The sequence below is a fragment of the Coturnix japonica genome, unplaced genomic scaffold (assembly GCF_001577835.2).
Source record: "Coturnix japonica isolate 7356 unplaced genomic scaffold, Coturnix japonica 2.1 chrUnrandom339, whole genome shotgun sequence".
Classification (NCBI taxonomy): Eukaryota; Metazoa; Chordata; class Aves; order Galliformes; family Phasianidae; genus Coturnix; species Coturnix japonica.
Window position 1 is genome coordinate 351,332 of NW_015439867.1, and position 21,588 is coordinate 372,919.

General features: G+C 59.8%; 3 protein-coding genes across 6 annotated transcripts in view; 1 reads left to right on the top strand and 2 right to left on the bottom strand.

The window, feature by feature from the left end:
* Positions 1-1,515, top strand: part of MAP3K12 (mitogen-activated protein kinase kinase kinase 12) — a 16,630-nt gene extending 15,115 nt beyond the window's left edge. The window contains exons 11-12 of the mRNA XM_032441625.1: positions 242-519; positions 1,407-1,515. Coding sequence (XP_032297516.1) covers positions 242-519; positions 1,407-1,499 — 371 coding nt within the window. The 3' untranslated portion in view covers positions 1,500-1,515. The remainder of the gene's footprint in view (positions 1-241; positions 520-1,406) is intronic.
* A 661-nt stretch (positions 1,516-2,176) lies between these two features.
* On the bottom strand, positions 2,177-16,669 carry PCBP2 (poly(rC) binding protein 2). Of its 4 annotated transcripts, XM_015850389.1 has the most exons (14): positions 16,614-16,669; positions 14,321-14,456; positions 13,883-13,906; positions 13,748-13,780; positions 13,139-13,255; positions 11,717-11,848; positions 10,980-11,108; positions 10,449-10,523; positions 8,764-8,850; positions 7,739-7,780; positions 6,706-6,778; positions 5,411-5,463; positions 4,557-4,726; positions 2,177-2,670 (listed from the first exon to the last, which is right to left on the bottom strand). In XM_015850389.1, the coding sequence occupies exons 2-14, from the start codon at positions 14,387-14,389 to the stop codon at positions 2,634-2,636; spliced, it is 1,041 nt and encodes a 346-aa protein (XP_015705875.1). In that variant the 5' UTR covers positions 14,390-14,456; positions 16,614-16,669; the 3' UTR covers positions 2,177-2,633. The 4 variants fall into 4 exon arrangements, with proteins under 4 accessions (XP_015705875.1, XP_015705873.1, XP_032297520.1 ...); XM_015850387.1 differs by lacking the exon at positions 8,764-8,850 and having other exon boundaries at positions 16,614-16,668; XM_032441629.1 differs by lacking the exons at positions 2,177-2,670; positions 8,764-8,850 and adding an exon at positions 3,443-3,823 and having other exon boundaries at positions 16,614-16,668.
* Positions 16,670-17,092: 423 nt separating this feature from the next.
* AMHR2 (anti-Mullerian hormone receptor type 2) overlaps positions 17,093-21,588 on the bottom strand; it is a gene marked incomplete in the record, with an annotated part of 9,326 nt that continues 4,830 nt past the window's right edge. The window contains 5 exon segments of the mRNA XM_032441631.1: positions 17,093-17,870; positions 18,466-18,504; positions 19,021-19,157; positions 19,580-19,716; positions 20,270-20,417. Coding sequence (XP_032297522.1) covers positions 19,026-19,157; positions 19,580-19,716; positions 20,270-20,417 — 417 coding nt within the window.

Consider the following 21,588-nt stretch of genomic DNA (forward strand, 5'->3'; position numbering starts at 1 on the left):
GTGGTGTTGGGGTCTGTGGGTGCTTGGGGGGGTCTGTGAGTGTTGGGGGGGTCTGTGGGTACTGGGGGGTCCCTGTGGGTGTTGGTCTGTGGGTGCTGGGGGGGCTCCATGAGCGCTCAGCCTCCCATAAGGGCTGCTGTGAGATAGGAGTGCTCAGACCCCCCCCTCCATAATGAGTTATTGGGGGGGTTGTGCTGTGATGCCCGGGCTGGATGATGCTGTGGCATTATGGGGGGGGTCCCACCACCCACCTCCTCATTCCCATCCCCCAGGTGGCCCCCCGGGATGACCAAACGTCAGTCACTATCGACATTCAGCTCCGAGAACTTCTCTGACGGGGACGGGGACGAGGGACACACGAGCGAACCATCGCACAGCGCCACCCCCGACGTGGGCAGCACCAACACGGACGAACGACCCGACGATCGCTCCGAGGATTTACTGTCACAGGGATCCGAGATCCCCCTGGACGCCCCCCCCCAACACGAGGGTCGTCGGCACGGGGGGGTCAGCCCCAAGGTGATGGGAGACCCCACAGACCCCAATTGTGGGCATGGGCCGGATGGGAGGGGGCTCTATATCCACCGGGGGTGGTTATGGGGAGGGGGCTCTATATCCCCCAGGGGTGGTTATGGGGAGGGGGCTCTATGTCCCCCCCCCCCTTGGAGTGGTTATGGGGAGGGGGCTCTATATCACCCCAGGGGTGGTTATGGGGAGGGGGCTCTATATCCCCCCCCCCTTTGAAGTGATTATGGGGAGGGGGCTCTATATCCACCCGGGGTGGTTATGGGGAGGGGGCTCTATGTCCCCCCCCCTCTTTAAGTGGTTATGGGGAGGGGGCTCTATATGCTCCCCTCCTGGGTGGTTATGGGAAGGGGGATCCATTGAAGCGGGTGGATATGAGGAGGGGTCCCTAAAAAGATGAGAAGATATGGGGAGGGGTCTCCAAAACAATGGGGTGGGGACCCAGAGATGGGAGCCCTCAGAAGGAGGCATTATGGGGAGGGGGCTGCATTACATGGGCAGTAAAGCATCACTGCAAGGGGGGGGTCTCAGGAGCTTCCCCCTCCCCAAAGTAAAATACCAAAGGGGTGAGAGACCCCAGGAGTGGCTCTGAATGGGGGTGGGACCCCCCCAAAGCCCCTATTTGAAGCTGAGGGGGGTCCCTTAGGGGGGCTCTGAGGGAGAGGAGCAGCTCAGAAGGGGGGGGGTGTCACCCCAAAGCCCCATTTACAGCTGTAGGGTGAGGGGGGGTTCCTTAGGGGGAATATGGGGGGTCCCTTAGGGGGGCTCTGAGGGACAGGAGTGGCTCAGAAGGGGGGTGGGCACCCCAAAGCCCCATTTACAGCTGTGGGGTGGGGTCCTTAGAGGGGCTCTGAGGGACCCCCATCCTTCCCCCCCCCCAGGTCTCAGAGGACTCCGACTGTGACAGTGCAGAACTGGACCATTCGGGCAGCGCAGAGGGACCCCCCCGACCCACAGCCCCTCCCGGCCTGTGATCCGTGCAATCCCCCCCACCCCACCCTGCAACACACAACACACACCCCTCCCTGCCCCCCCCCGCCCCCCCACCACTTGTACAGCCCCAAATATTTTATATAAATACTTTTACAATCTCTACACAAACTCCGTGCTGTCCTCTGTCCTGGGTGGGGGGGGGGGGCATAAAGAGGGGTCCAACCTCTTCTTGTTTGTGTGGACTACTGTAAAGTGGGGGGGGGTGTAAAAGGGGAAGGGGGTGGCAGCTGATGGGATAATGGGGGGGCACAGTGGGGTAACCCTATTAAGAGGGGGGGCAGATAACAGCACCAGCTCCTCACTGGTGTAACTGGGAGACTTGGGGGGGGGGGGGCACAATAGAGCAGCATAGGGCACAACATGGGGGGGGCTGGATTTACCATCCCCCCCCCCCCAAAAGGGGGGCAATAAAGGGACCCCCACCCTATAATGAAGGAAGGGGGGGGTTAAAGATAAGGGAGGTAGCTGTGATAAGGGAAAGGCGCTGCGGTTTCTGTTGAGAAGAAGCTCCCAGCCTCGTTTATTTTATTTTTTTTTGGTTTTTTTTTTTTTAATTATTATTTATTTTTTTATTTTTTTTTTATTTTTTTTTTTTAATTTTTTTTTCCTTTTTTTTTTTCCTGAAAAATTTCTCCTGCCGTTTTTTTTTCTTTTCTTATTTTTTTTTTTTTTTACAACAGAACTGAAACTGAAATGTGTCGCTCATCCAAACTCTTAATAGAACAACAACGGGACGAAACAGAAACGCCATGAGCCAAAAAGAAACAGGGTTTAAAGTGGGGGGGGGGGGTAGGGATGGGGAGGGGGGGGGAGAAAGAAGCTTGAATCAAACTAAGATGGAGCAAAATAAAAGGCTGTAATGGAAACTGAAACCGACCATAACAGAGAATGAGGGGGGTGGGGTTAAAGGAGGGGGGGGTCAAAACGATAAAGAAACCAACCCAAAAAATAAAACCAAATCCGAGTGGAGGATCCGATGAGCGGCGCGGAGCAATGGGAGGAACCGAGAAATTTACAAACTAGTTTAAAACCTGGGGCTGCTGCTAAAGGGAACACGGTGGGTGGTGGTGGTGGTGGTGGAGGCCGAGGGGTCCGCAGGCCGCGCCGGGGCCCTCCTAGCTGCTTCCCATGCCCCCGGTCTCGGAGGAGAGCCTGCAAGGAAGAACACAGTCAGAGCTGGGGGGGAATGGGGAGGGATGGGGGGGGTCCCACCAGCTGCGGGGCTGGCAGTGATGGGGGGTGGGGGGGATGCAGGGATGAGACCCTCGGTGCCCCCTGCAGCACTGCAGGTGGAGCTCCCAGTTGGACAATGAGGACCACCCCCCTTATTAATATCCCCCTCTCCCCCCCACATCAAGACCCCAAGAGCAGGGAGGGAATGGGGGAACCCATAAGGGACCAGCGGGATGTGGGGAAGGGGATGGGGGGGGATAGAGCACAGCGCCCCCAAAGCTGCACCTCAAAGCTTCTCCTCTCCTCCCCTCCCTCAAACGGGGGGTGGCTGTGAGCACCCCTCTGCCATAGGGAACCCCCTGCCCGCATACAGGGCTCAGCCCCCCCCCAGCACAGAGCTGCAGAGCACGTTCTCACCGTGGCAACTTTATTACAGGTACAGACATGAAAGAGACAGCCAGGCCGCGACCCCGCGGGACACGGAACCGGGAATGCAATGAAATCCAGACTCATTTATTCATATAACGACCCCCACCCCCAACCAAACCCCCTTGTGCCCCCCCCCCAACTGCAACCGAGCTACTAAAAAAGGAGAAAAGGGGGGGGGGGAAATAGCCCAGAAATGCAACAAAGTGAGGGCTGCAAAGCTCAGGTGGATGGATGGAGGGAGGACGGAGCTCCAGGGTATGGGAGAGGAAACCAACAGGCCAGAAAATGAGGGGAGGGGGGGTATAAGGAATATCACAATGAGGGGGGGGGGGTCCCATAGGGGGCAATGAGATCTGAGAGCTGCCCTATGGCTCAGTAAGGTGAGAACCTCTGCTTTTCCGCTTTGAGTTTGTTAGTAACGCATGGCACGGCCGGGCTGGAGGCAGCACCCTTAGCAGCAGACACAACATTTAGAGCCAGCAGAGGGACAGGTTTCATGCCAAGCAGACTGGAGACACAAGGGGCGCTCGGAAGAGGGTTGGGGAGGCTGGTGGGTGCGTCCGAGACCCCCGCAGTGACGAGCGAGGGGGTGGTGGTGGAGGAGGAAGAAGAAGAAGGGGTGGAGGGTTGAGAGAGGTTGATGCTGAGGTGGTCAGGGATCGTGACGGAGGCTGCCTGGGAGGAGGGTTTAGCGCTTTCTAAACTGTAACAGAGGAGAAAAGGAACAAAAAAACGGGTGGGTGGGTGGGAAGAGCAGAGAGGAAGCACAGGACAAACAGCCAAACCCGCCGGGCTCGGGGAGAGGGGGGGGGGATGAGAAGAGTTAAAGTGGGGCTGACTGCTCCTCCATAGGGACAGCCCTGCAGCCCCACAGCCAGCACCAGAGCTGAGGCTCCCAATGCAGCCTCATTCCAGCCCTAACTCCAACCCTAATTCCAGCCCTAATTCCAGCCCTATCGCTCACCACGAGACACATCCACACACCTGGAGGCCTCAACGCAGCCATGAGGGCCCAATCCCTCACCCCACAGCACTGCAGACCCCATGGGGAACACAGCGGTCCCCAAGGCTCAAATCTGCTGCTCAGACATCCATAGGGATCCCTGGGATCCCCACATCCCACCGGGAGCTGCTGGGGATCCCACCTGGATCCCCCCCCCAGCACAGAAAGCAACGGATCCGAAACACACCAGTCAAACTGCTGAGACCCCAATGCAGCTCCAGGGACCCCAGGGTCCCCTCAGCCACGACCCACTGCAGCCTTCCCTCATCCTACAGCTCCATGGAGAGCAGGAGGCGATCGCAGCAGGGCGCAGGCATAGGGAAGGGAGGGCACAGGGATGGGGTGGAGGGGGGGGGAAGCCCTTCCGCTCATGCTTGGGGGCACAAGGGTGGTCCCAGCCCTCCCCCCGCGCCACCTCGTGATGGAGACTCACCTGACATTAATTAGATACTGGGCCAAGCTAATGCTCGCTGCAGATCCAGTTATGGTAACCTGCCTGTCAGTAGATCCTTCCACTGGATTGGCAATTTTGATCTGCGCCCCGGACATCTGGCGGATCTCATTGATCTTGGCGCCCTGACGCCCAATGATGCAGCCAATCAACTGCGGGGAGACAGCAGCTTCGTTAGCACTCATCATCAACGGGCAGAGCACCCCGTCCCCATCCATCACCCATAGGGGGCATCACCCTAAGGTGGGGCTGATGGCTCCCAGGAGGGATCTAAACCCCTTCCAGCACTACTATATAAGGAGAGACACTTAAATAGGCAGAGACAGGATGGGGGGGAATGGCTTCAAAGTGAAACTGGTGAGAGGGAGGTGAGATGCGGGGAGGGAGCTCTGCACCCAAAGGGCTGTGGGTGCCCCTTCCCAGGGGGAGCTCAGGGCCACAGAGGGGTCCCTGAATTAAATGAGGGGGTCCCTGCATTAACTGAGGGGTCCCCAGCATTAAATGAGGGGTCCCTGCATTAACTGAGGGGTGGGAGCAGCCCAGGGCATAGGGCTGGAGCTGAGCGAGCCCTAAGGCCCCTTCCAACCGAAGCCGTTCTGTGATTCAATGTAAAATGGCAGGAGAATAACAAAATAAATGGAGATTTCTGCCTTCAGTCTAGCTGGAAGGAGGAGGGATGAACAGAGCAGCCCAAGGAGCTGCCTGCTGTGCTGCCACCACTCACAGCACTGCCATGAGTGCAGGCAGGGGGGGCAGCCCCACACCCATCTCATGGGGGCACAGATCCTGCTGACCCCCCCACTCCGCCCCTCATAGGGCAGGGTGCAGATACTCACATCATTTGGAATGGTGAGTTCATGAGAGGTGGTTTGAGCAGAAGCATCCAAACCTGTTGAAAAGACACGAGACAAAGCAGGACAGGGTCAGGGGGGCGGTGGGGGTCAGGGGGGCTATGGGGGGGTGTGGGCACAGCAGGCAGCCAGCACTCACTGCTGGTCTCACAGCCACCTCGGAGACAGCTCAGACAGGAGGGGAAGGGCAGAGCAAGTGTTGAAGTTACTTGAGCCCCCTCCCACCCCCCGTTTCTCCCCCCATTGCCACCACAAGCTCTCCTTTGCAGTGGGGCAGCACCCCATCTCCATGGGGCCATCACACCAATGGCTTTGCTCCCTCACCCCCAGCAGGGCAGTGCTGTGTCAGCCAGGTCCCACCGTGCTGCTCATGTTTCTTACTCTGCACTTTGCCCCCCTGCGGGAGCTCAGCGCTCACTGCAGGGTCCTGGCAGCTCAGCACAGACACAGCAGTGACCCCTGCAGCACCAGGCAGGGGCTGTGCTGCTAAATGCCACCCGGGGCTAAAGGTTTGTGGGGGCAGGAAAGGGGGGGGGCTGTCTATGGGTGAAGTGTGGGAGGCTCACGTGTGCTCAAGGCTTTTAACAGCATCACACAGCTGAGCCCTTCGACTGCTCTCCAGAATCCACAGTGCAAACTGACACTCCTGGGGCCATCCAGGACCTCCAGCAGCTCCCCTGGACCCCCCCAGCCCCTTCTACCCGTGCAACAAGGCGGGCAGCAATTAACAGGGAGACCCCGGCCTGTATTAATCCACAATATTTTGTGTTTTAATCTATTCCCCAATAGCCTTTCACTTCTGGAGAGCTGAACTCAATGCCTGTTAAGACATAGGTGATAATAAGTTTGGCTGTCTCACTTTTTAGAGTCCCAAATGGAAACGCAGCCACCTCAGCAAACGCTACCAGCAAATTTGGTGCAGCTCAGCAGTCAGGGCTGGAGCAGCTGGAGGGAGGAGAGCAGGAGCTGCAGGCCAAGGGGTCCCCAGAGCATTGGCAGAGCCATCAAGGATGGGGTGGGGGGGAGCAAAGCAGCATGGAGACCCTGCCTGCTCATTATCTGCCCTATGCAGGGGGTGAGGGGTGCAGAGAGCACAGCTGTCCCCAGATGTAACACGAGAGATGGTTACCTGGCCAGACCTCACCATTCACACTATGTGGTTTTGGGTTTGTTTATGAGCACAGAGACCCCATGTAAAGGCCCTACTTAGAAGGGAGCCCGGCTCCCAGGTTGGCCTTTGGCCCACGTTAACATACAGAAGAGAGAAGGAGTTTCCATACCACTGAATCCAGTGTTGCCATGAGACATTGGAAAGTGTGACTGTTGCATTGCCAACTGGTGCAGCTTGGTCAGCTGGAGGGAAGAGAGAGAGAAAGAGAAAGAAAAGCTGATGTTAGCTATTCCCCAAACCCAGCAGGGCCAGGACCACGCGGCGGGTACACGGACACAGCGAGCGGAACCAAAGGCCTCCCCCCACCCTGGGCCAGGAGTGGGCTGGGGGGCTGCACCCACCCCCCAGGAGAAGCAAGGAGCTATGAGAGGAGCTCGGGGAGACGAGCAAAGAGGAGCAGGAGAGACGAGCTCGCAGGGTGCTCACACCACACCATGCAGGGAGCAGCGTGGGGGAGAGGGATGCGATGGAGGGAGGGTCAGGATGGAGCCTGGAGCGATGTGCAGCCCCTGCAGCAGCTCAGAGCACAGCGTCCTCCTACCCCTCCTCAACACAGCCCCCCCCTCACTGCTCTAAGGGCGCCATTAGATGAGATCAGCCCCATGCCAAGCCTGCAACGAGCCTACGGGATGAGCATGGCTGCCAGAGGAGGGCGGCATCCCAGCAAGCAGGGACGGTGCCCACAGTGAGGGGGGAAAGGGGGGAAAAGGGGGGGGGTGGTCACCACCTGGACTGCTCTGCTCTCCTGTCCCCAGCGGCCCCTACAGGCTGGCGGCAGCCTGGGCCAGGCCAGATCCCCCCCTCCACTGCCACCTGCGAGGCTCGGCTGTCCCCTGCCCCAGGAGAGCCACCGTGATGTGCCAAATTCAAGAGGGAAGGGAAAGATGGAGTGAAATGCCAGCCAGGGGGAGGGGGGGGCAGGGGGAGGAGGGGATCGTCAGAGAGAAAAGGGGAGGAGGAAAAGGAGAGATCTGAGCCCGGGTGAAGCTGGCTGCAGGAGGGCGAAGTTTTTTGGGGGGGAGTTTGGATCAGATCGAGTTTGAGCCCGAGCTGCCGGCTCCTCGAGTCCAGAAAGCACGAGAAAATTTTGCCAAGGGGGAAGAAGGGTGGATTTCAAACAAGAAGTGTAAACAAAAACTTACATCTGGCTGTGGAATGGCATACTGTCCTTGAATGGCATAGGCCTACAAAAGGAGGAAAACAGTCCTATTAACAACCATCGGACAGCCACCCAGGGACAGACATTTCAACTAGCCAGGAAGTCAGAGAGCCAAGGCGGAGAGTTCTCCGGGGCAAGGGAAGTGGGGCAGGGAGAGGCAGGGGACGGATAATGCTGTAACAAGCGGTTTCTAGACGGGAAGGTCACTCGAATTGGCCTTAGGTGGCAGTTACAGGGAGGGAGTGGACAGTATGGCGCCGTCCCCCCCAAAAAAAGGTGGCAGACAAACAGAACGGCTGGGATCTGGATGAAGATGTATGGTGTGGTGGAGTCCGACAATGCTTCTACAGCCCTGCGCCCCCCGCCTCGCCGACAGGGGAGGGTCTCCAGCGCCCACCAGCCCTGCTAGCTCCCGGCCCCTCCTTCCCCGGCCCAGCAGCCCCCCAAAAAGTCCCGCTCCGAGTCCTCTCGTCACTCCGCACGCCTAGGAAACGTCGCCGGGCAAGCTAGAGGTCACTGCTGGAGCTGGCTAACCGATGCTAGACAAGGCAAAGAGAGGCATTCGGGGGGGTAATGAGGCTGAGCGCCTGACCTGCCGAGTCCTCGTCTCGAGGTTAAGGGACAGCCACAGACTTCAGATTCCTCCTGAAGCTACCCAGAAAGGGCGAGTCACTGGCTGGGGCCTGGCTGGCTAAGGTGGGGGGCCGGGCAGGGGGGACAGGAGAGGCAGGGGAGAGGGGGGTACACAGCCTCACTTCCAGGTCACCGGAAGAACTGCAGCCCAGGCTGGAATTGGCCCAAGTTCGTTGCCATGCAGTGGCTGCCGGGTGGCCTGCGTGAGGAGAGGTTGGTGGGCTCAGAGTCCAGTTTCCCAAGTGGACAGGAGTCCACAGCACAAAAGCCACCGTGACGGGTTTTGGGGGACGGGGACAGGGAATGCCACCCTTGTTGGCAGTCTCAGAGAGGCCAAGGATTGAACGGGCCGTGGAGAGTGAACTACGCTCTCACCCCCAGAGGTGGTCCCTCCAGGTCAGAGTTGAGGCACATGGATGGGGCGGTGTGGGGGTAGCTCGCACTGCCGCTGCTGTACCTGTCCTGTGGATAAATTAGAGGACTTCAGTCTCCAGGGCTGTCAATCCGAAACCTTCCGCTAACACCAAAGTCACATCGCCATTAGCTCTGCTTCCGAGGGCTAACCCTGCTCTACGCACGACTCTGAGCTGCGACACAGAGCACAACACCACCAGGAGCGGGCCCGGAAGGCTGCAGCGGGCTGGCCCTGGGCCGGGGGAGAGGGATGGAAGACAAGGAGGGGAGAAAAAGGGAAAGGGAAGGAAGAGATGCGTGGCTGTCGGGAGCCTGCTCCTCACTGCTCTAAAGGGGATGGCGGCCGGCTCCAGCACCGGGGGGGGGCTGCACGGTCCGACCCTCCGCTGGCAAAGGGGGCGGGAGGCTTCGCCCGGCGTCACCCCCCAGGTGCAGAGTGGCAGGAGAAGCTGTCGGAGAGCGGGGGCTGACCAGGGTCAAGGGGGGGAAGGAAGAGGCAGGGAGGGCGAGGGGTGGGGGGTGCTGAGGCGAGGGTGGGGAGGGGACGGCAGCGGCTCCGTCCCCTGACAAGCGCAGGGTGGCACTCAGAGGCCCGGCTCCAGGGGAGGCTGCCTGCAGCTCTCCACCCCAGCTGCAGCATCGGATCCGGTCTGCATGGCCGTGGCTCTGCCTTACAGCAGGACCCCGAGGCTGATGGCGGGGGGGCTCCGGGCCCCCACATCAGCGTGCACCCACCCTGGGGGGGCCTCTCTGGCAGCACGGAGGCAGCAGATGCATCTGCAAGTTGCCCTGTGTTGCTCCAAGTGGAAATGGCAGCCCTGGGAACTGGGGGGTGGGGAGCAGTGACCCTCACACCCCAACCTCCTCTCTCACCCAGCGGGGACCAGCACAGCCCCAAAGCTCTGGGGGACTCGGGGCTTTACAGCAGACAGGACCCCAAGGGAGCCCTGTCGCCTGTAATGGCAGCGCCTGGCTCCATGGCTACAGCAATGGGGCGGCCTGAGGCAGCTGCCACTGCCAGCACGTCCCCAAGGCAGGGCAAGCGACTCCCCAGGATCAGCTCAGCACGAGAGGGGCTGCATCCCCGATCCCTTAAGGCTACTTCTATCTGACACCCCCCCCTCGCCAAGACGAAGCTTTTCTACGCTCCAACCCAGCCCAAGGCACAGGCTGAGCCTCTGCACCCTAAGAGCCAGCCCCAGAGAGCAGAGAACCCCCAATCTCTGGGCCAGTCACCCACACAGGTCACACCGAGTCATCAGAGCCGGTCCCATAGAGGGGACAACTGGCTTTGGCAGCTGGAGTCCCATCCCAATTCAAAGCCCCGACCACCACGTCGGGTTTCCCCCCACCCGGCTGCTCCAGGAGCACTGACAACACCACCCCCTCCCCAAATTAACCCCCCCAGCTCCCCCCATCTCTGCCCTCCTGCAGCGAGCTCAGTGAGGCTCAGAGCAGGCTCTGGGAGGCCGAGGCCAAGCAGAGCTGCCCCGTGCTGGAGGAAGCGGTGTGGGTGACAGGCACGCAGAGCAGCTGATGTGCACTGGCGGTGTGGCAGCTTGTATTCCCCCTCCACCCCCCCACCAGCCACACAGACACACAGACCCCCCCCTCCCCACACCCCAGGAGCTGAGCAGAGGCCTTACCTGACCGCCTGCAAAGATGACGGGAGAGCTGGATGGCTTGGGTCGGTACGGGATGGTGACGCCCTTCGGGGGAGACTGGGTGACAGCAGAGAAGGGACATCAGACACCGAGCGCTGCCAGCCACCCCCTCCCAGCACCCAACGCTTCAATTCAATGTGAGTCTGCTCTCAGGAGGGCACAGAGCCCGGCTGAGCCTTGAAGGCTGCAAACAATCCTATTTATTCACCACTCCATGCACTGAGCATGGGGGGGGGGGTTGTAGCGCTGTGCTGGGACATGGGAATGCTGCTGCTCGGCGTCACTGCTCACCAGGGCAGCGAACAACACCATCAGCTGGCAGGAGCTCAAGAGGAACGGCTCAACCCCAGCTTTAAGCAGCTCCAAGGCTCACCTGTAATCCCCCACTATCCCTTTATCCCCCAGGAGCTGCTCCCCTGTCCTCAGGGGGGCACAGCCAAGAAAGGGCAGAGGGATCCCCTGCGCCTCACACGTGTCCCCGGGGGCCCAGCACACGGCTGGGGGGGGCCCTACCTCAAGCATGACAACGCAGATCTGTTTGACGCACTCAATGATGGACTGTGGGATCCCAGCAATGGTGATGGCTCGCTCGGTCGAGTTGGGCAGCATGTCTCCTGCCACCTGGACCTGTGCCCCCGTGCTCTGCAAAGTTTAAGGATAAAAATAAACAGTCAGACCCGGGGAGGACAGTGAGCTCACTGCAGCCAGCAACCTCGTGGCTGAGTTATACATAGCCAAAAGTGCCCCCCTTCTCCCTCAAAATAATGCCTTTTAATCCGAGCTGGAAATAATTCGGTCAGGAGGAACGAGGCTGCGGCCCTTCCTCTGTAACCCAAGTCAAGCCCATCTCTGCTGCGAGCAGAACTGGACAGGGTTAATCCCTGGTGGCCAAGGGTCAGTGACACCCAGCACTAAGCAGCATTACATGCCTTTCTCACTGAGAGCCGGGGGTTGGCAGGCTGCTGGCATGCATCCCCCCCCCCCCGCCAGCTGGGAAAAAGCCTAGGGAGAGGAATGGAGAGTAGCAGGAAGCCAAGCATCCCGCGACAGGGGACGGTGCCGGGAAGGGGAGGCTCTGACCCAGTCTCAGTTTCACACACACTAAAAATACAAGGAGCTCTTTAAAAAGGGCCAAGTGATGCTGTCTCTACACTATGCGGTTCCACTTACGAGGGGCACACACAGGTTTTTGCCCCCTCCACCATCCACCGGCTCTGTACATCACCAGCAGGGCAGCCAGCAGCACCCACCTCTCGTATCTCCTTGATCTTGGAGCCTCCCTTGCCAATCAGAGAGCCACACTGGCTAGCTGGTACGACCAGTCGCAGCGTCACCGGAGGTTTACTGGTAGCAGTGCTGTTGCTCATTGAGCTGCTGATGTCCTGTGAGGAGGAGAAGTTGCTCAGAGAGACCAGTTTGGTGCAGGACCCTCATCAGAGGGATGGGGCTGGTTGTGCCAATGTGATGTTGGAACCCATCCTATTTTTCAGGGCTTTGTTAGCATGCAGGAATCGATACTGCCACGTTGTTGAGAAGGTGAAAGCAGCCAAACTCTGTGGCTTGCCATGATGGTTAAATTGGGTTTTAATCCCCACCAGCCCAACGCAGAGGCACTGGGTCAAGCCACCACTGAATGGGAACCAGCTGTGTTGAAGAGATGAGGGGCTGGGGGCTCAGCCTCCCCTGCAGACAGCTCCTAATTCAGCTCTTAGCCATAATGGGGATGAAAGCTCAGTGAAAACAAGGCGGGCGCTGATTACAGCCGTCATATCTGGGCAGGGGGAGGGGAGGCGCACGGCTGGGCTCAGCTGACCTACTAAAATAAAAGCTTTTGCTGAGCCCCTGGCTCAGAGCACCAGCAGCGACAACCAGGAGGTTATCAGCTTCCAGGACAGCAGCAGTTTGGGACTCACAGCCTTCGGGGCATCCCCATGAGTACAGGGGTTTTTGGGCCTGATGTGCTGACAGGGAGAAGATCCTGATTCCAAATGGATGAGGCACCAGGAGCTCTGCCCCCACAAGAGGGAGGAGGGCCAAGGACTCTGCCCCTTGAGCAGGCAGGGAGCTCACCCTCCTGAAAAGCCCAAAGCTCCTCACACCACAGTCCTGAGCAGGGCCTGACTCCCACAGCTGGGATTAGGATCAGAATCCTACTGACAACCAGTTCAGTAGGAGCAAGGTAGGGATGCAGCTCGTCCTTCAGTGCTGCAGGACCCCCAGGCCCCTTCTCAGCAGGGCTGGGTATGGGGCTGAGCCCCCACTGCACATGAGGCAGGGAAGCATCAGGACAGTCCAAGAGAAGGAAAGCAGGGATCCCAAGCCCTGCTCTGTTTGATGCTGTTTTTGGGGTCCCTGGCCCCAGGTAACCCCCACAGGGCCCCAGCACTCAGCAAGCAGACACTTAATGTTGGCTGAGCACTCAGGAGGGAAATATCGTACTTAAACCCTGGACTCTGCTCAAGGAAGGACAAAGATCAGCCCCTGCTCAGAGAACACTCCTCACCCACAGGGAGGATCACGTGCCCCCCCCCAGGAGCTGTGGGGCAGCTCCCAGCCCCATACAGCAGCTCCATGAGGCAAATTTGTCCAGAAAAATTAAAAAGTAAAAAGAAAATCAAAATGCTGAGCATCGTCCCTGCAGCACAAAGGGGAGGCTCCCAGCACAGACGCACCTCTTCCAGTTTATCAATGATCATCGCAAAAGCTTTGAAGATGGCATTGGTGGGGCCAGCAAGGGTGATGATCCGCTCGGGGCAGTTCCCTTCGGAGATGTTAATGCGAGCACCACTCTGCAGGAAGGAAGGAAGCAGCGTCAGGGCCCCGTGGAGCCACGAGGCCGCCCTCCTCCCTCGGCTCAGCGCCCGGCAGCCATCTTAGCCATGCTGGCTTCCTGCCCCAGCCCTGACTACATCTCCCGGCATTCCTCGTGCCCGCCGGCTCCATCTGCTGCCGGTGCTGCGCAGCCAGAAAATTCCTTTCAAGGCCGCCAGGGCCATGGACCCCTCAGCCCCCCCCAGCCCCAGCCATGAAGCTCAACACCCCCCCAACCCACAGCTATAAAGCTCACCCCCCCCCTCTATCCCTAGCCATAAGGCTCAAGCCCCCCAACTCCATCACCAGCCATAAAGCTCACCCCCGCACAACCTCCAGCCATAATGCTCACCCCCCACCACCATCCCTACCCATAAGGCTCAACCCCCCCCCCGTCAATCCCCAGCCATAAAGCTCCCCCCCTTCCCCTAAAGCTCCCCCCTTCCTTCACCCCCACCCATAAGACTCACCTCCTCGCGCATCTTCTTCACGGACTCCCCTTTCTGTGATAGAAAAAGAGAAGGGAGAGATGTCAGCGTGGCTGTGCTAAGGGGGGAGGGTGTTAAGGGGGAACATAGGGAGGGGGGGGGTTGCTGCTCTCTTACCTTCCCAATGATGCTGCCGACCTCCTGGGGGGGGAATAAAAGCAACAATTAGGAAGCACATCAAGAACCACCCCCCCCCCCAGCACCACCAGCATCCCCACAGCTACACAGCACAAAGTGCAGCTTCTGGGGGCAAAACAAACCCCTGGAGGCCCCCCCAGCCACGCTGAGGCTGCACCCACGGTTACATTCATTCCTCCCCTGCCCCCCCCCCCGCTGTTATTTTTATTGATGTGCTGCGCTTTTAAAGCGCTGCCTCAGTCGTCACGAGCTGCCCCAGCCCCGGCCGGGTGCCAAGGAGCACATTCCTCACTGCACTGGCTAATGGCAGCCACGAGGTGGGGGGGGATGAGGGAGCACTAACACAGGGGGAGCAGTGCTACGGGGGGCTGCTCGGCTGGATGTGGGGGGGATCAATGGGGACACACACACACGTACCTTCCCATGCATGAGTAGCCGGATGGTGAGCGTGACATTTAATCCACCTTCAATGACACCGGTGTCCATCTTGAGCTGCGTTGGGTCAGGTCAGGCTTTGTCAGCAGGCAGATCTTTGGTCGCTGGGTAGTGAGAGCTGGGAAGGAGAGGGGGCAGCTTTGAGGCCCCTCCCCATATATGTCTGACCCCATCCCACATGGAACCCCGTGGAGTTCTCCCTATACAGATATAGGGTCCTTCTCCCCCCTAGGGCAACCCACAGTGCTGGGAGCCCCACGAGGCTCCTCTCCCCCACTCAGAGTGGATGGGAGCACATCCAGGCCCCCTTACCCCCATCTCAACCCAAAGCCCCTCCACCATCACACCCAAGGAGGAGCCCCCCCATGCAGCCTCACACATTGACTGCCCTATTTCACCCACTCGGGGGAGCCGGGTTATTGAGGGGAGATTAAAAACCAAAGCTTTCTCCCAGCTCCGCCTGCACTGAGGGCTTTGGGAGCAGCTTCCAAGTTGATTTTCTCCAAGCAGATAAAGCCACATGAGCCCACGATCAGGTTTCAAACAACCTGCGGCCCCGAGCCGACGGCAGTTGCAAAACACGGTCAGCCATGGAGCAGAACAGAACAGCTCTACAAAACCTCCCTTAAACAACAAAAAAAACACTACAAAAAGCTCAACTAAATAAACCGAGTTTCAGCCTCGCTCTGCATTATCAGCTCAGAACCTCATCAAAGTTTAACCAGCCCCAGAGAAAGGCTGAGCCGGGCAGAGCGGGGGCAAGGGCAGCGGGATTAAGATCTCAGGGCCGTGCCAAGCTCTGAGCAAAGGCTTTAGGAAGGGGAAACCGTGGAGGTTTATTGCCATAGAAAGCAAAGAAAGCTCCCAAAAACTCCACATTCCGGGTCAGAGCCGTGTAGATAAAGCAGGGCTATAAGTGGGGCTGGGGGGGGGGGGGGGCACGGAGCCCCATTGCAGGGTATGGGGGGATTTGGGACCTCCTGGCGGCCGGCTGCTCCTCCCGCAGCTCAACGCGCCGCCGTTTCTCATTCACGTTTCGCATTGAATCGCAGCGGTTCCGCCGGTCCAACGGGGACAAAAGGAGCCGCAGGGTCGGCGGTTGTTGCGGGGGCGGGGGGGTAGGAGGTTGAATGGGGCTGAATAGAGCGGAACAAAGGGAAACTTCCCCGCCGAGTTTGATTCAGCCTCCGGGGCCCTCGAGGACGTGCGGGGAAGGATCGGCCCTTAGGCGAAGGGATGGGGGGGGGCGCTGCTTTAAATTGAAGGGAGTTCGGGGGGAGAAATGAGCGGAACTGAGACCTTGTCGGTGAAGGAGCCATAAGAAGCGGGAGGAAAAAATGCAGGTGGGGACGGGGGGGGGAGAAATCCAGCTCAGTCAAAATGGCCCAGAGCACAAACACGCGGGCTGGAACACGCCGATGGCGGGGGGGGCAAAGAGGGAACAGGGAAATCGATGCGGGGGGGGCGCGGCAGTGGGTCGGAGCGCAGCGGGCACGCGTGGTGCAAAACACTCGGAGGGGGGGGGTAAAGGGGTTAAAGGGGGGGGGGATGGGGAGTTAAAGGGCCGGGAAACCGGGAGTCCGGACCGCCCCCCCCCCCCCGCGATGGGCCTCGGATCCAACCGCTGCCCTTTTTTGGGAGAGATAAAAACGGAGGGTAAAAAAAAAGACAAAAAAAAAAAAAAAAAAAAGGAAAAAAAATCGGGATTCCGTAAAAAATAAAAATTTAAAAAAAATTAAATATGTATATAAAAAAATATAATTAAAACATCTTCGGAAAAAAAATAAAGAAGAAAAAAAACCCTAATTAAATGTAACAAAATAACCGCCCCCCCCCACAGACCTCCCCCGTGGTGAAGTGGGAGGGGGGGGCAACGTGCGTCACGCGGCACGCCACCCCCCCCTTATCCCTGACCCCAACCCCCATTTATCCCCCCTATACAGCCCCCCTATATCCCTTATCTCCCCTCTTTTCCCCCCACCCGCTGTTGTCCGTTGGGATTGCGCAGGCTCCCCCCCCCCCCCCCTTCCATTCCCATCGCTCCTTTGCGAGGCGGCCGGCTGCGCACAGGCCTCACTAGGCCGCACTAGGCCGCACTAGGCCTCGGCTGGCGCGAGGGCGCGGCCCGCGCAGTGACGACGCAGGCGCGGACGGCGGAGCCTACGCCGAGGCCGCGGCTTCGCGGGACTGGAGCGGGAGAAAGAAGCGATGGCGACACGGGGGAGCGGGACGGGACGCGGGGGGGGGTATTGAAGGGTGGAGGTACGGGGCCTACCTGGAGCGGCGCGGGTAACGGCGGGAGAACGGCGCTTCGGAGCGGAGCGGGAGGAGGGCAGGGCGGGGAGGAAGGGAGCGAGGTGGGTTGGGGGGGAAGAGGAGTGCGGGGGCGGCGGACTGGCGGCGACCGGAGGAGGCGGCGGCTGCTCCTGCTTGCCGGCGGCCGCGACGGGTCTGGGCGGGGGCGGCGGGAGCGGCCGATTTACAACCGCCCCGACCCGGAAACGGACGGCGCGTACCAGCGAGGCGAGGAGGGGCGGGGACAGAGAGGCAACGCTCCGCCCACACCCCCCCCACACACACAGCGTTAGTATCTCCGGGCTCAGCTCGAGGATGGGTAGAGCGCCCCCTGCGGCCTGGAGGACTGAGAGTGGGGGAAGGGCAGAGGGAGCGATGGGCGCCCCCTCCCCGGTGTTGTTCGCCCCCTCCCCAGTGTTGTTCGCCCCCTTCGACGCAAAGGAGGCTCGGAGACGGCTCTGAGGCTTCTCTGGGCTTTATTGGGAGGCAGCAGCAGCAACACCGGCAGCTGGGACAACACAGAGCCCCCAGCAGCCCCACAATGGGACTGGCAGACCCACAGTGACACCCCATAATATGCTGACACCCCCAATAGACCCCCCAGCATCCACACAAGGCGCAGGCCCCATGGGGTGAAGGAACATGGGGGGCACAGGACACGGTGGGGAATGGGATGTGGGCGGCCATGATGCTCCCAGCTGGACAGGGTGGATATGGGGGGGTCACAGGGGTCCTATGTGGATATGGGGTGGTCAGGGTGGGCCCAGGCAGCTCCTGGTGGTCGTGGATCATCAGTGGGTGGTCGTGGGTGGTTCCAGGTGGTCGTGAGGGTCATGGATGGGGACCCAGATACAGGGTGGTCTACATGGATATAGAGTGATCTACATGGACATGGGGGGGGTCTACATGGATATAGGGTGGTCTACATGGATATAGGATGGTCTACATGGATATGGGGTGGTCTACATGGATATAGGGCGGTCTGCATGGATATAGGGTGGTCTGCATGGACATGGGGGGGTCTGCATGGACATGGGGGGGTCTCCATGGACATGGGGTGGCCACGGATGGTCCCAGGTGCTCATGGGCTCCAGGTGGTCCCGGCAGTGCTGGGTGGTCCTGGAGGTGCTCGTGGGTGGGGGTCCCACAGGAGGACGCGGGTGGCCCCAGGACATGGGGGGCATTAACATCAGTCAGAGTCGCTGCTGGAGGAGGAGGAGGAAGAGGACGAAGAGCGCTGCAGGGCAACAGGACACTGTGAGCACTGGGGGGGTGACCCCAAAATGTGTCCCCCCCTCCTCCCAAAACCTGTGTGTTCACCCCCCCCCCCCCCCATCACCCTATGTGCCACTCTTAATGCAGCCTTTTCATCCTCTTCTTCATCTTCTTTGCTGCCTTCTTGTCCAGCCCGGGGGAGAACCAAGGGGGGGCATCCCAGCATAGGGGGATGGAGGGGGGGGCAAGCCCGGGGGTCCCATTGGGCCGGCAGCGGGGCAGGATTTGCAGCCGGAGGGGGTATGGGGGGTGCTGAGGGGTGGGTATGGGGCGGGGCTATGGGCGCTTTTGCTTGGGGCAGCCGTGGGGGGCACAGGGGCTTGCCCAGGGGGTTAAGGGAGGGACCGTGGGGTGGGGGGGGTAGGAGGTTGGGGTGGTGGCTGTGGGGATACACGGGGTTGCGGGTGGGGGCGGCTGCCCTGTTTGGGGGAGAAAGGAGGAAATGAGGGGGGACCCAGCTCCCATAAAAAGCTCTGGGAGGGGGCGGGCGGGCAGGAGATAGAGGTGAGCTGCCCCCAAGTTCTGGGGGTCAACCCAGCCCCCCCCCACCCCCTTACCTGCATTGGGGTCCCACATGGTGAAAACTGCTCTGGGACCTGGATATGTGGGGGGGGGAAATGGGGGAACACGGGGTGAGCTGTGACCCCCAACACCCCCTTCCTGTATGGGGACGTGCCCCCACAGTGCCAGAAAGGGGATGGGGGGGGGGGGGGGGGAGATATGGGGGGGTCAGAGGGGTTGGGGGGGCTTAGGGACATATGAGGGGAGCAATAGGGGTACATAGGGGTGCAGGGAGACTTAGGGGCGCAGAAGCATTGGGGGTGGGGGGGTTTAGGGTACATGGGGGGGGGTTGGGGATGTGGGGGGGTCTGGGGGTCCCTCCCGCTCCTCTCCCACCTCCGCCGCCTCCGCTCCGAGCGCGGCCCCTCCCTGCAGGAAGCGGGGAAGGGGCGTGTTTATCTCTATTGGCTCCTCCCATTGGGGGCCTGGTCTGTCTGTACCGGGGAAACTGAGGCACGGAGGGGATTGTGGGGCTTGTTCCTCTATTGATTGCAAGGGAGCTCCAGTGTTTCTTCCCCCATGTGCCTCAGTTTCCCCACCCCATCCCTCACCCCGTTCAGCTCCGTGTTGGTGGCTCCGGGGGGGCCGCCAGGCGCTGCAGGCGCTGCAGGGCGCGCTCAGCCGACAGACGAGCCTCGGGGTCGGGGTCCCAACAATCCTCCAGCAGCTCCTGCAGAGCCCCCGACGGCTGCGGGTAAAACAGCCCCCCCAAACCACGGTCAGTGATGGGGCATTGGGGACCCCCGGCCTTAAGGTGGGACCCCCAGTGGGGAGTCCCCTTCTGGCACTCACCCCACGCACACAACCCCATCCCCACATATAGGGTCACTCTGGGCACCCTATGGGACCCCCAAACCTCTCAGCACACCCATAGCCCCCCAGTTCCCAAACCCCCCCCCAATATTAGATACCTCCAGACCCCCATAGGCACCCCCCATATAAAAGCCACTCCTATGGGACCCCCTGAGCACCCCAAGATACCCCAGAGGCCCCCCAATATACAGTCACCCCTATGGCCCCCTCCCCCTCATGGGGGACCCCCTGTGCCCCCCCCCCTCATGGGCACCCCAGGGACCCCCTGTGCCCCCCTCCCCCTTGTTGGGGTCCCACCTGCGCTGTGCGGTGCCATGTTGGTGGGATCAATGGTCTCCTTCTCTCCTCCACCGCCAGACGCCGGAGCTGCGCCGCCGTGGGGCTGCCCCCCAACTCAGCCTCATAGGCCAGACGGAACTCTGGCACCGGGACACCTGGTGGGGGGGAATAAATAGGGGCGGGGGGGTCTCATTGGGTTGGGTGGGATCAATGGGAACCAGAATAGGGGGGTCTCATTGGGTCAGGTGGGATCAATGGGACCCAGAATAGGGGGGTCTTATTGGGTTGGGGGTCTCATTGGGCCAGTGGGATCGATGGACCCAGAATAGGGGGGTCTCATTGGGTCGGGTGGGATCAATGGGCCCCAGAATAGGGGGGTCTTATTGGGTTGGGTGGGATCGATGGGACCCAGAATAGGGGGGTCTTATAGGGTCAAGTTGGATCAATGGGACCCAGAATAGGGGGGTCTCATTGGGTTGGGTGGGATCGATGGGCCCCAGAATGGGGGGGGTCTTATTGGGTCAGGTGAGATCAATGGGAACCAAAATAGGGGGGTCTCATTGGGTTGGGTGGGATCGATGGGACCCAGAATAGGGGGGTCTCATTGGGTCGGGTGGGATCAATGGGACCCAGAATAGGGGGGTCTCATTGGGTCGGGTGGAATCGATGGTCCCAGCTGTGGCTCCCGGGGTCTCTGTGGGGTCTCACCGGGGCTCAGGCTCTGGCAGCGGCTCAGGATCTCCCACAGCAGCAGCGCCAGCGCGTACACATCAGCCTGCAGCAATGCACGGCCCCAGCAGCGAAGGTCCAGGCTCTCGTCCAGGATCTCGGGGGCCAAATAGCGCTGGGTGCCGGCCTGCAGCAAACAGCAAACAGCAAAGCAGCAAATGGTGTCACAGCAAAGCAGCAAACAGCGCTTACAGCATGGCCGTGCTTGCATCAAAGCCATGCTTACACCAGGGCCATGCTCACACCATGGCCATGCTTGCAATAGCACCATGCTTGCACCAGGGCTATGCTTGCACCAGGACCATGTTTGCAATAGGGCCATGCTTGCACCAAAACTATGCTTGCACCAGGGCCATGCTTGCATCAAAGCTATGCTTGCACCAGGGCCATGCTAGCAATACAGCCATGCTTGCAATAGGGCCATGCTTGCAACAAAGCTATGCTCACACCAGGGCCATGCTTGCATCAAAGCTATGCTTGCAGCAGGGCCATGCGTGTAATAGGGCCATGATTGCACCAGGACCATGCCTACATCAGTGCCATACTCACACCAGGGCCATGCTTGCACCAAAGCCATGCTCAAACCAGGGCCATGCTTACATCAAAGCCATGCTTGCAGCAGGGCCATGCTTACATCAAAGCCATGCTTGCAGCAGGGCCATGCTTGCACCACGGCCATGCATGCACCAAAGCCATGCTCAAACCAGGGCCATGCTTGCAATAGGGCTATGCTTACATTAGGAGCATGCTCACACCAGGGCCATGCTTGCACCAAAGCTATGCTTGCACCAGGGCCATGCTTGCAATAGCACCATGCTTGCACCAGGACTATGCTCACACCAGGACTATGCTTGCACCAAAGCCATGCTCAAACCAGGACCATGCTTGCATCAAAGCTATGCTTACAGCAGGGCCATGCTTGCACCAGGGCTATGCTTACATTAGGACCATGCTCACACCAGGGCCATGCTTGCACCAAAGCTATGCTTGCACCGGGGCCATGCTTGCAATAGCACCATGCTTGCACCAGGACTATGCTTGCAATAGCACCATGCTTGCAGCAGGACCATGCTTGCAATAGCACCATGCTTGCACCAGGACTATGCTTGCACCAAAGCCATGCTTACAGCAGAGCCATGCTTGCAATAGGGCCATGTATGCACCAAAGCCATGCTTAGAGCAGGGCTATGCTTGCACCATTAGGACCGTGCTCACACCAGGGCCATGCTCACATCAAAGCCATTCTTGCAATAGGGCCACGCTTGCACCGAAGCCCTGCTCACACCCGGTCTGTACTT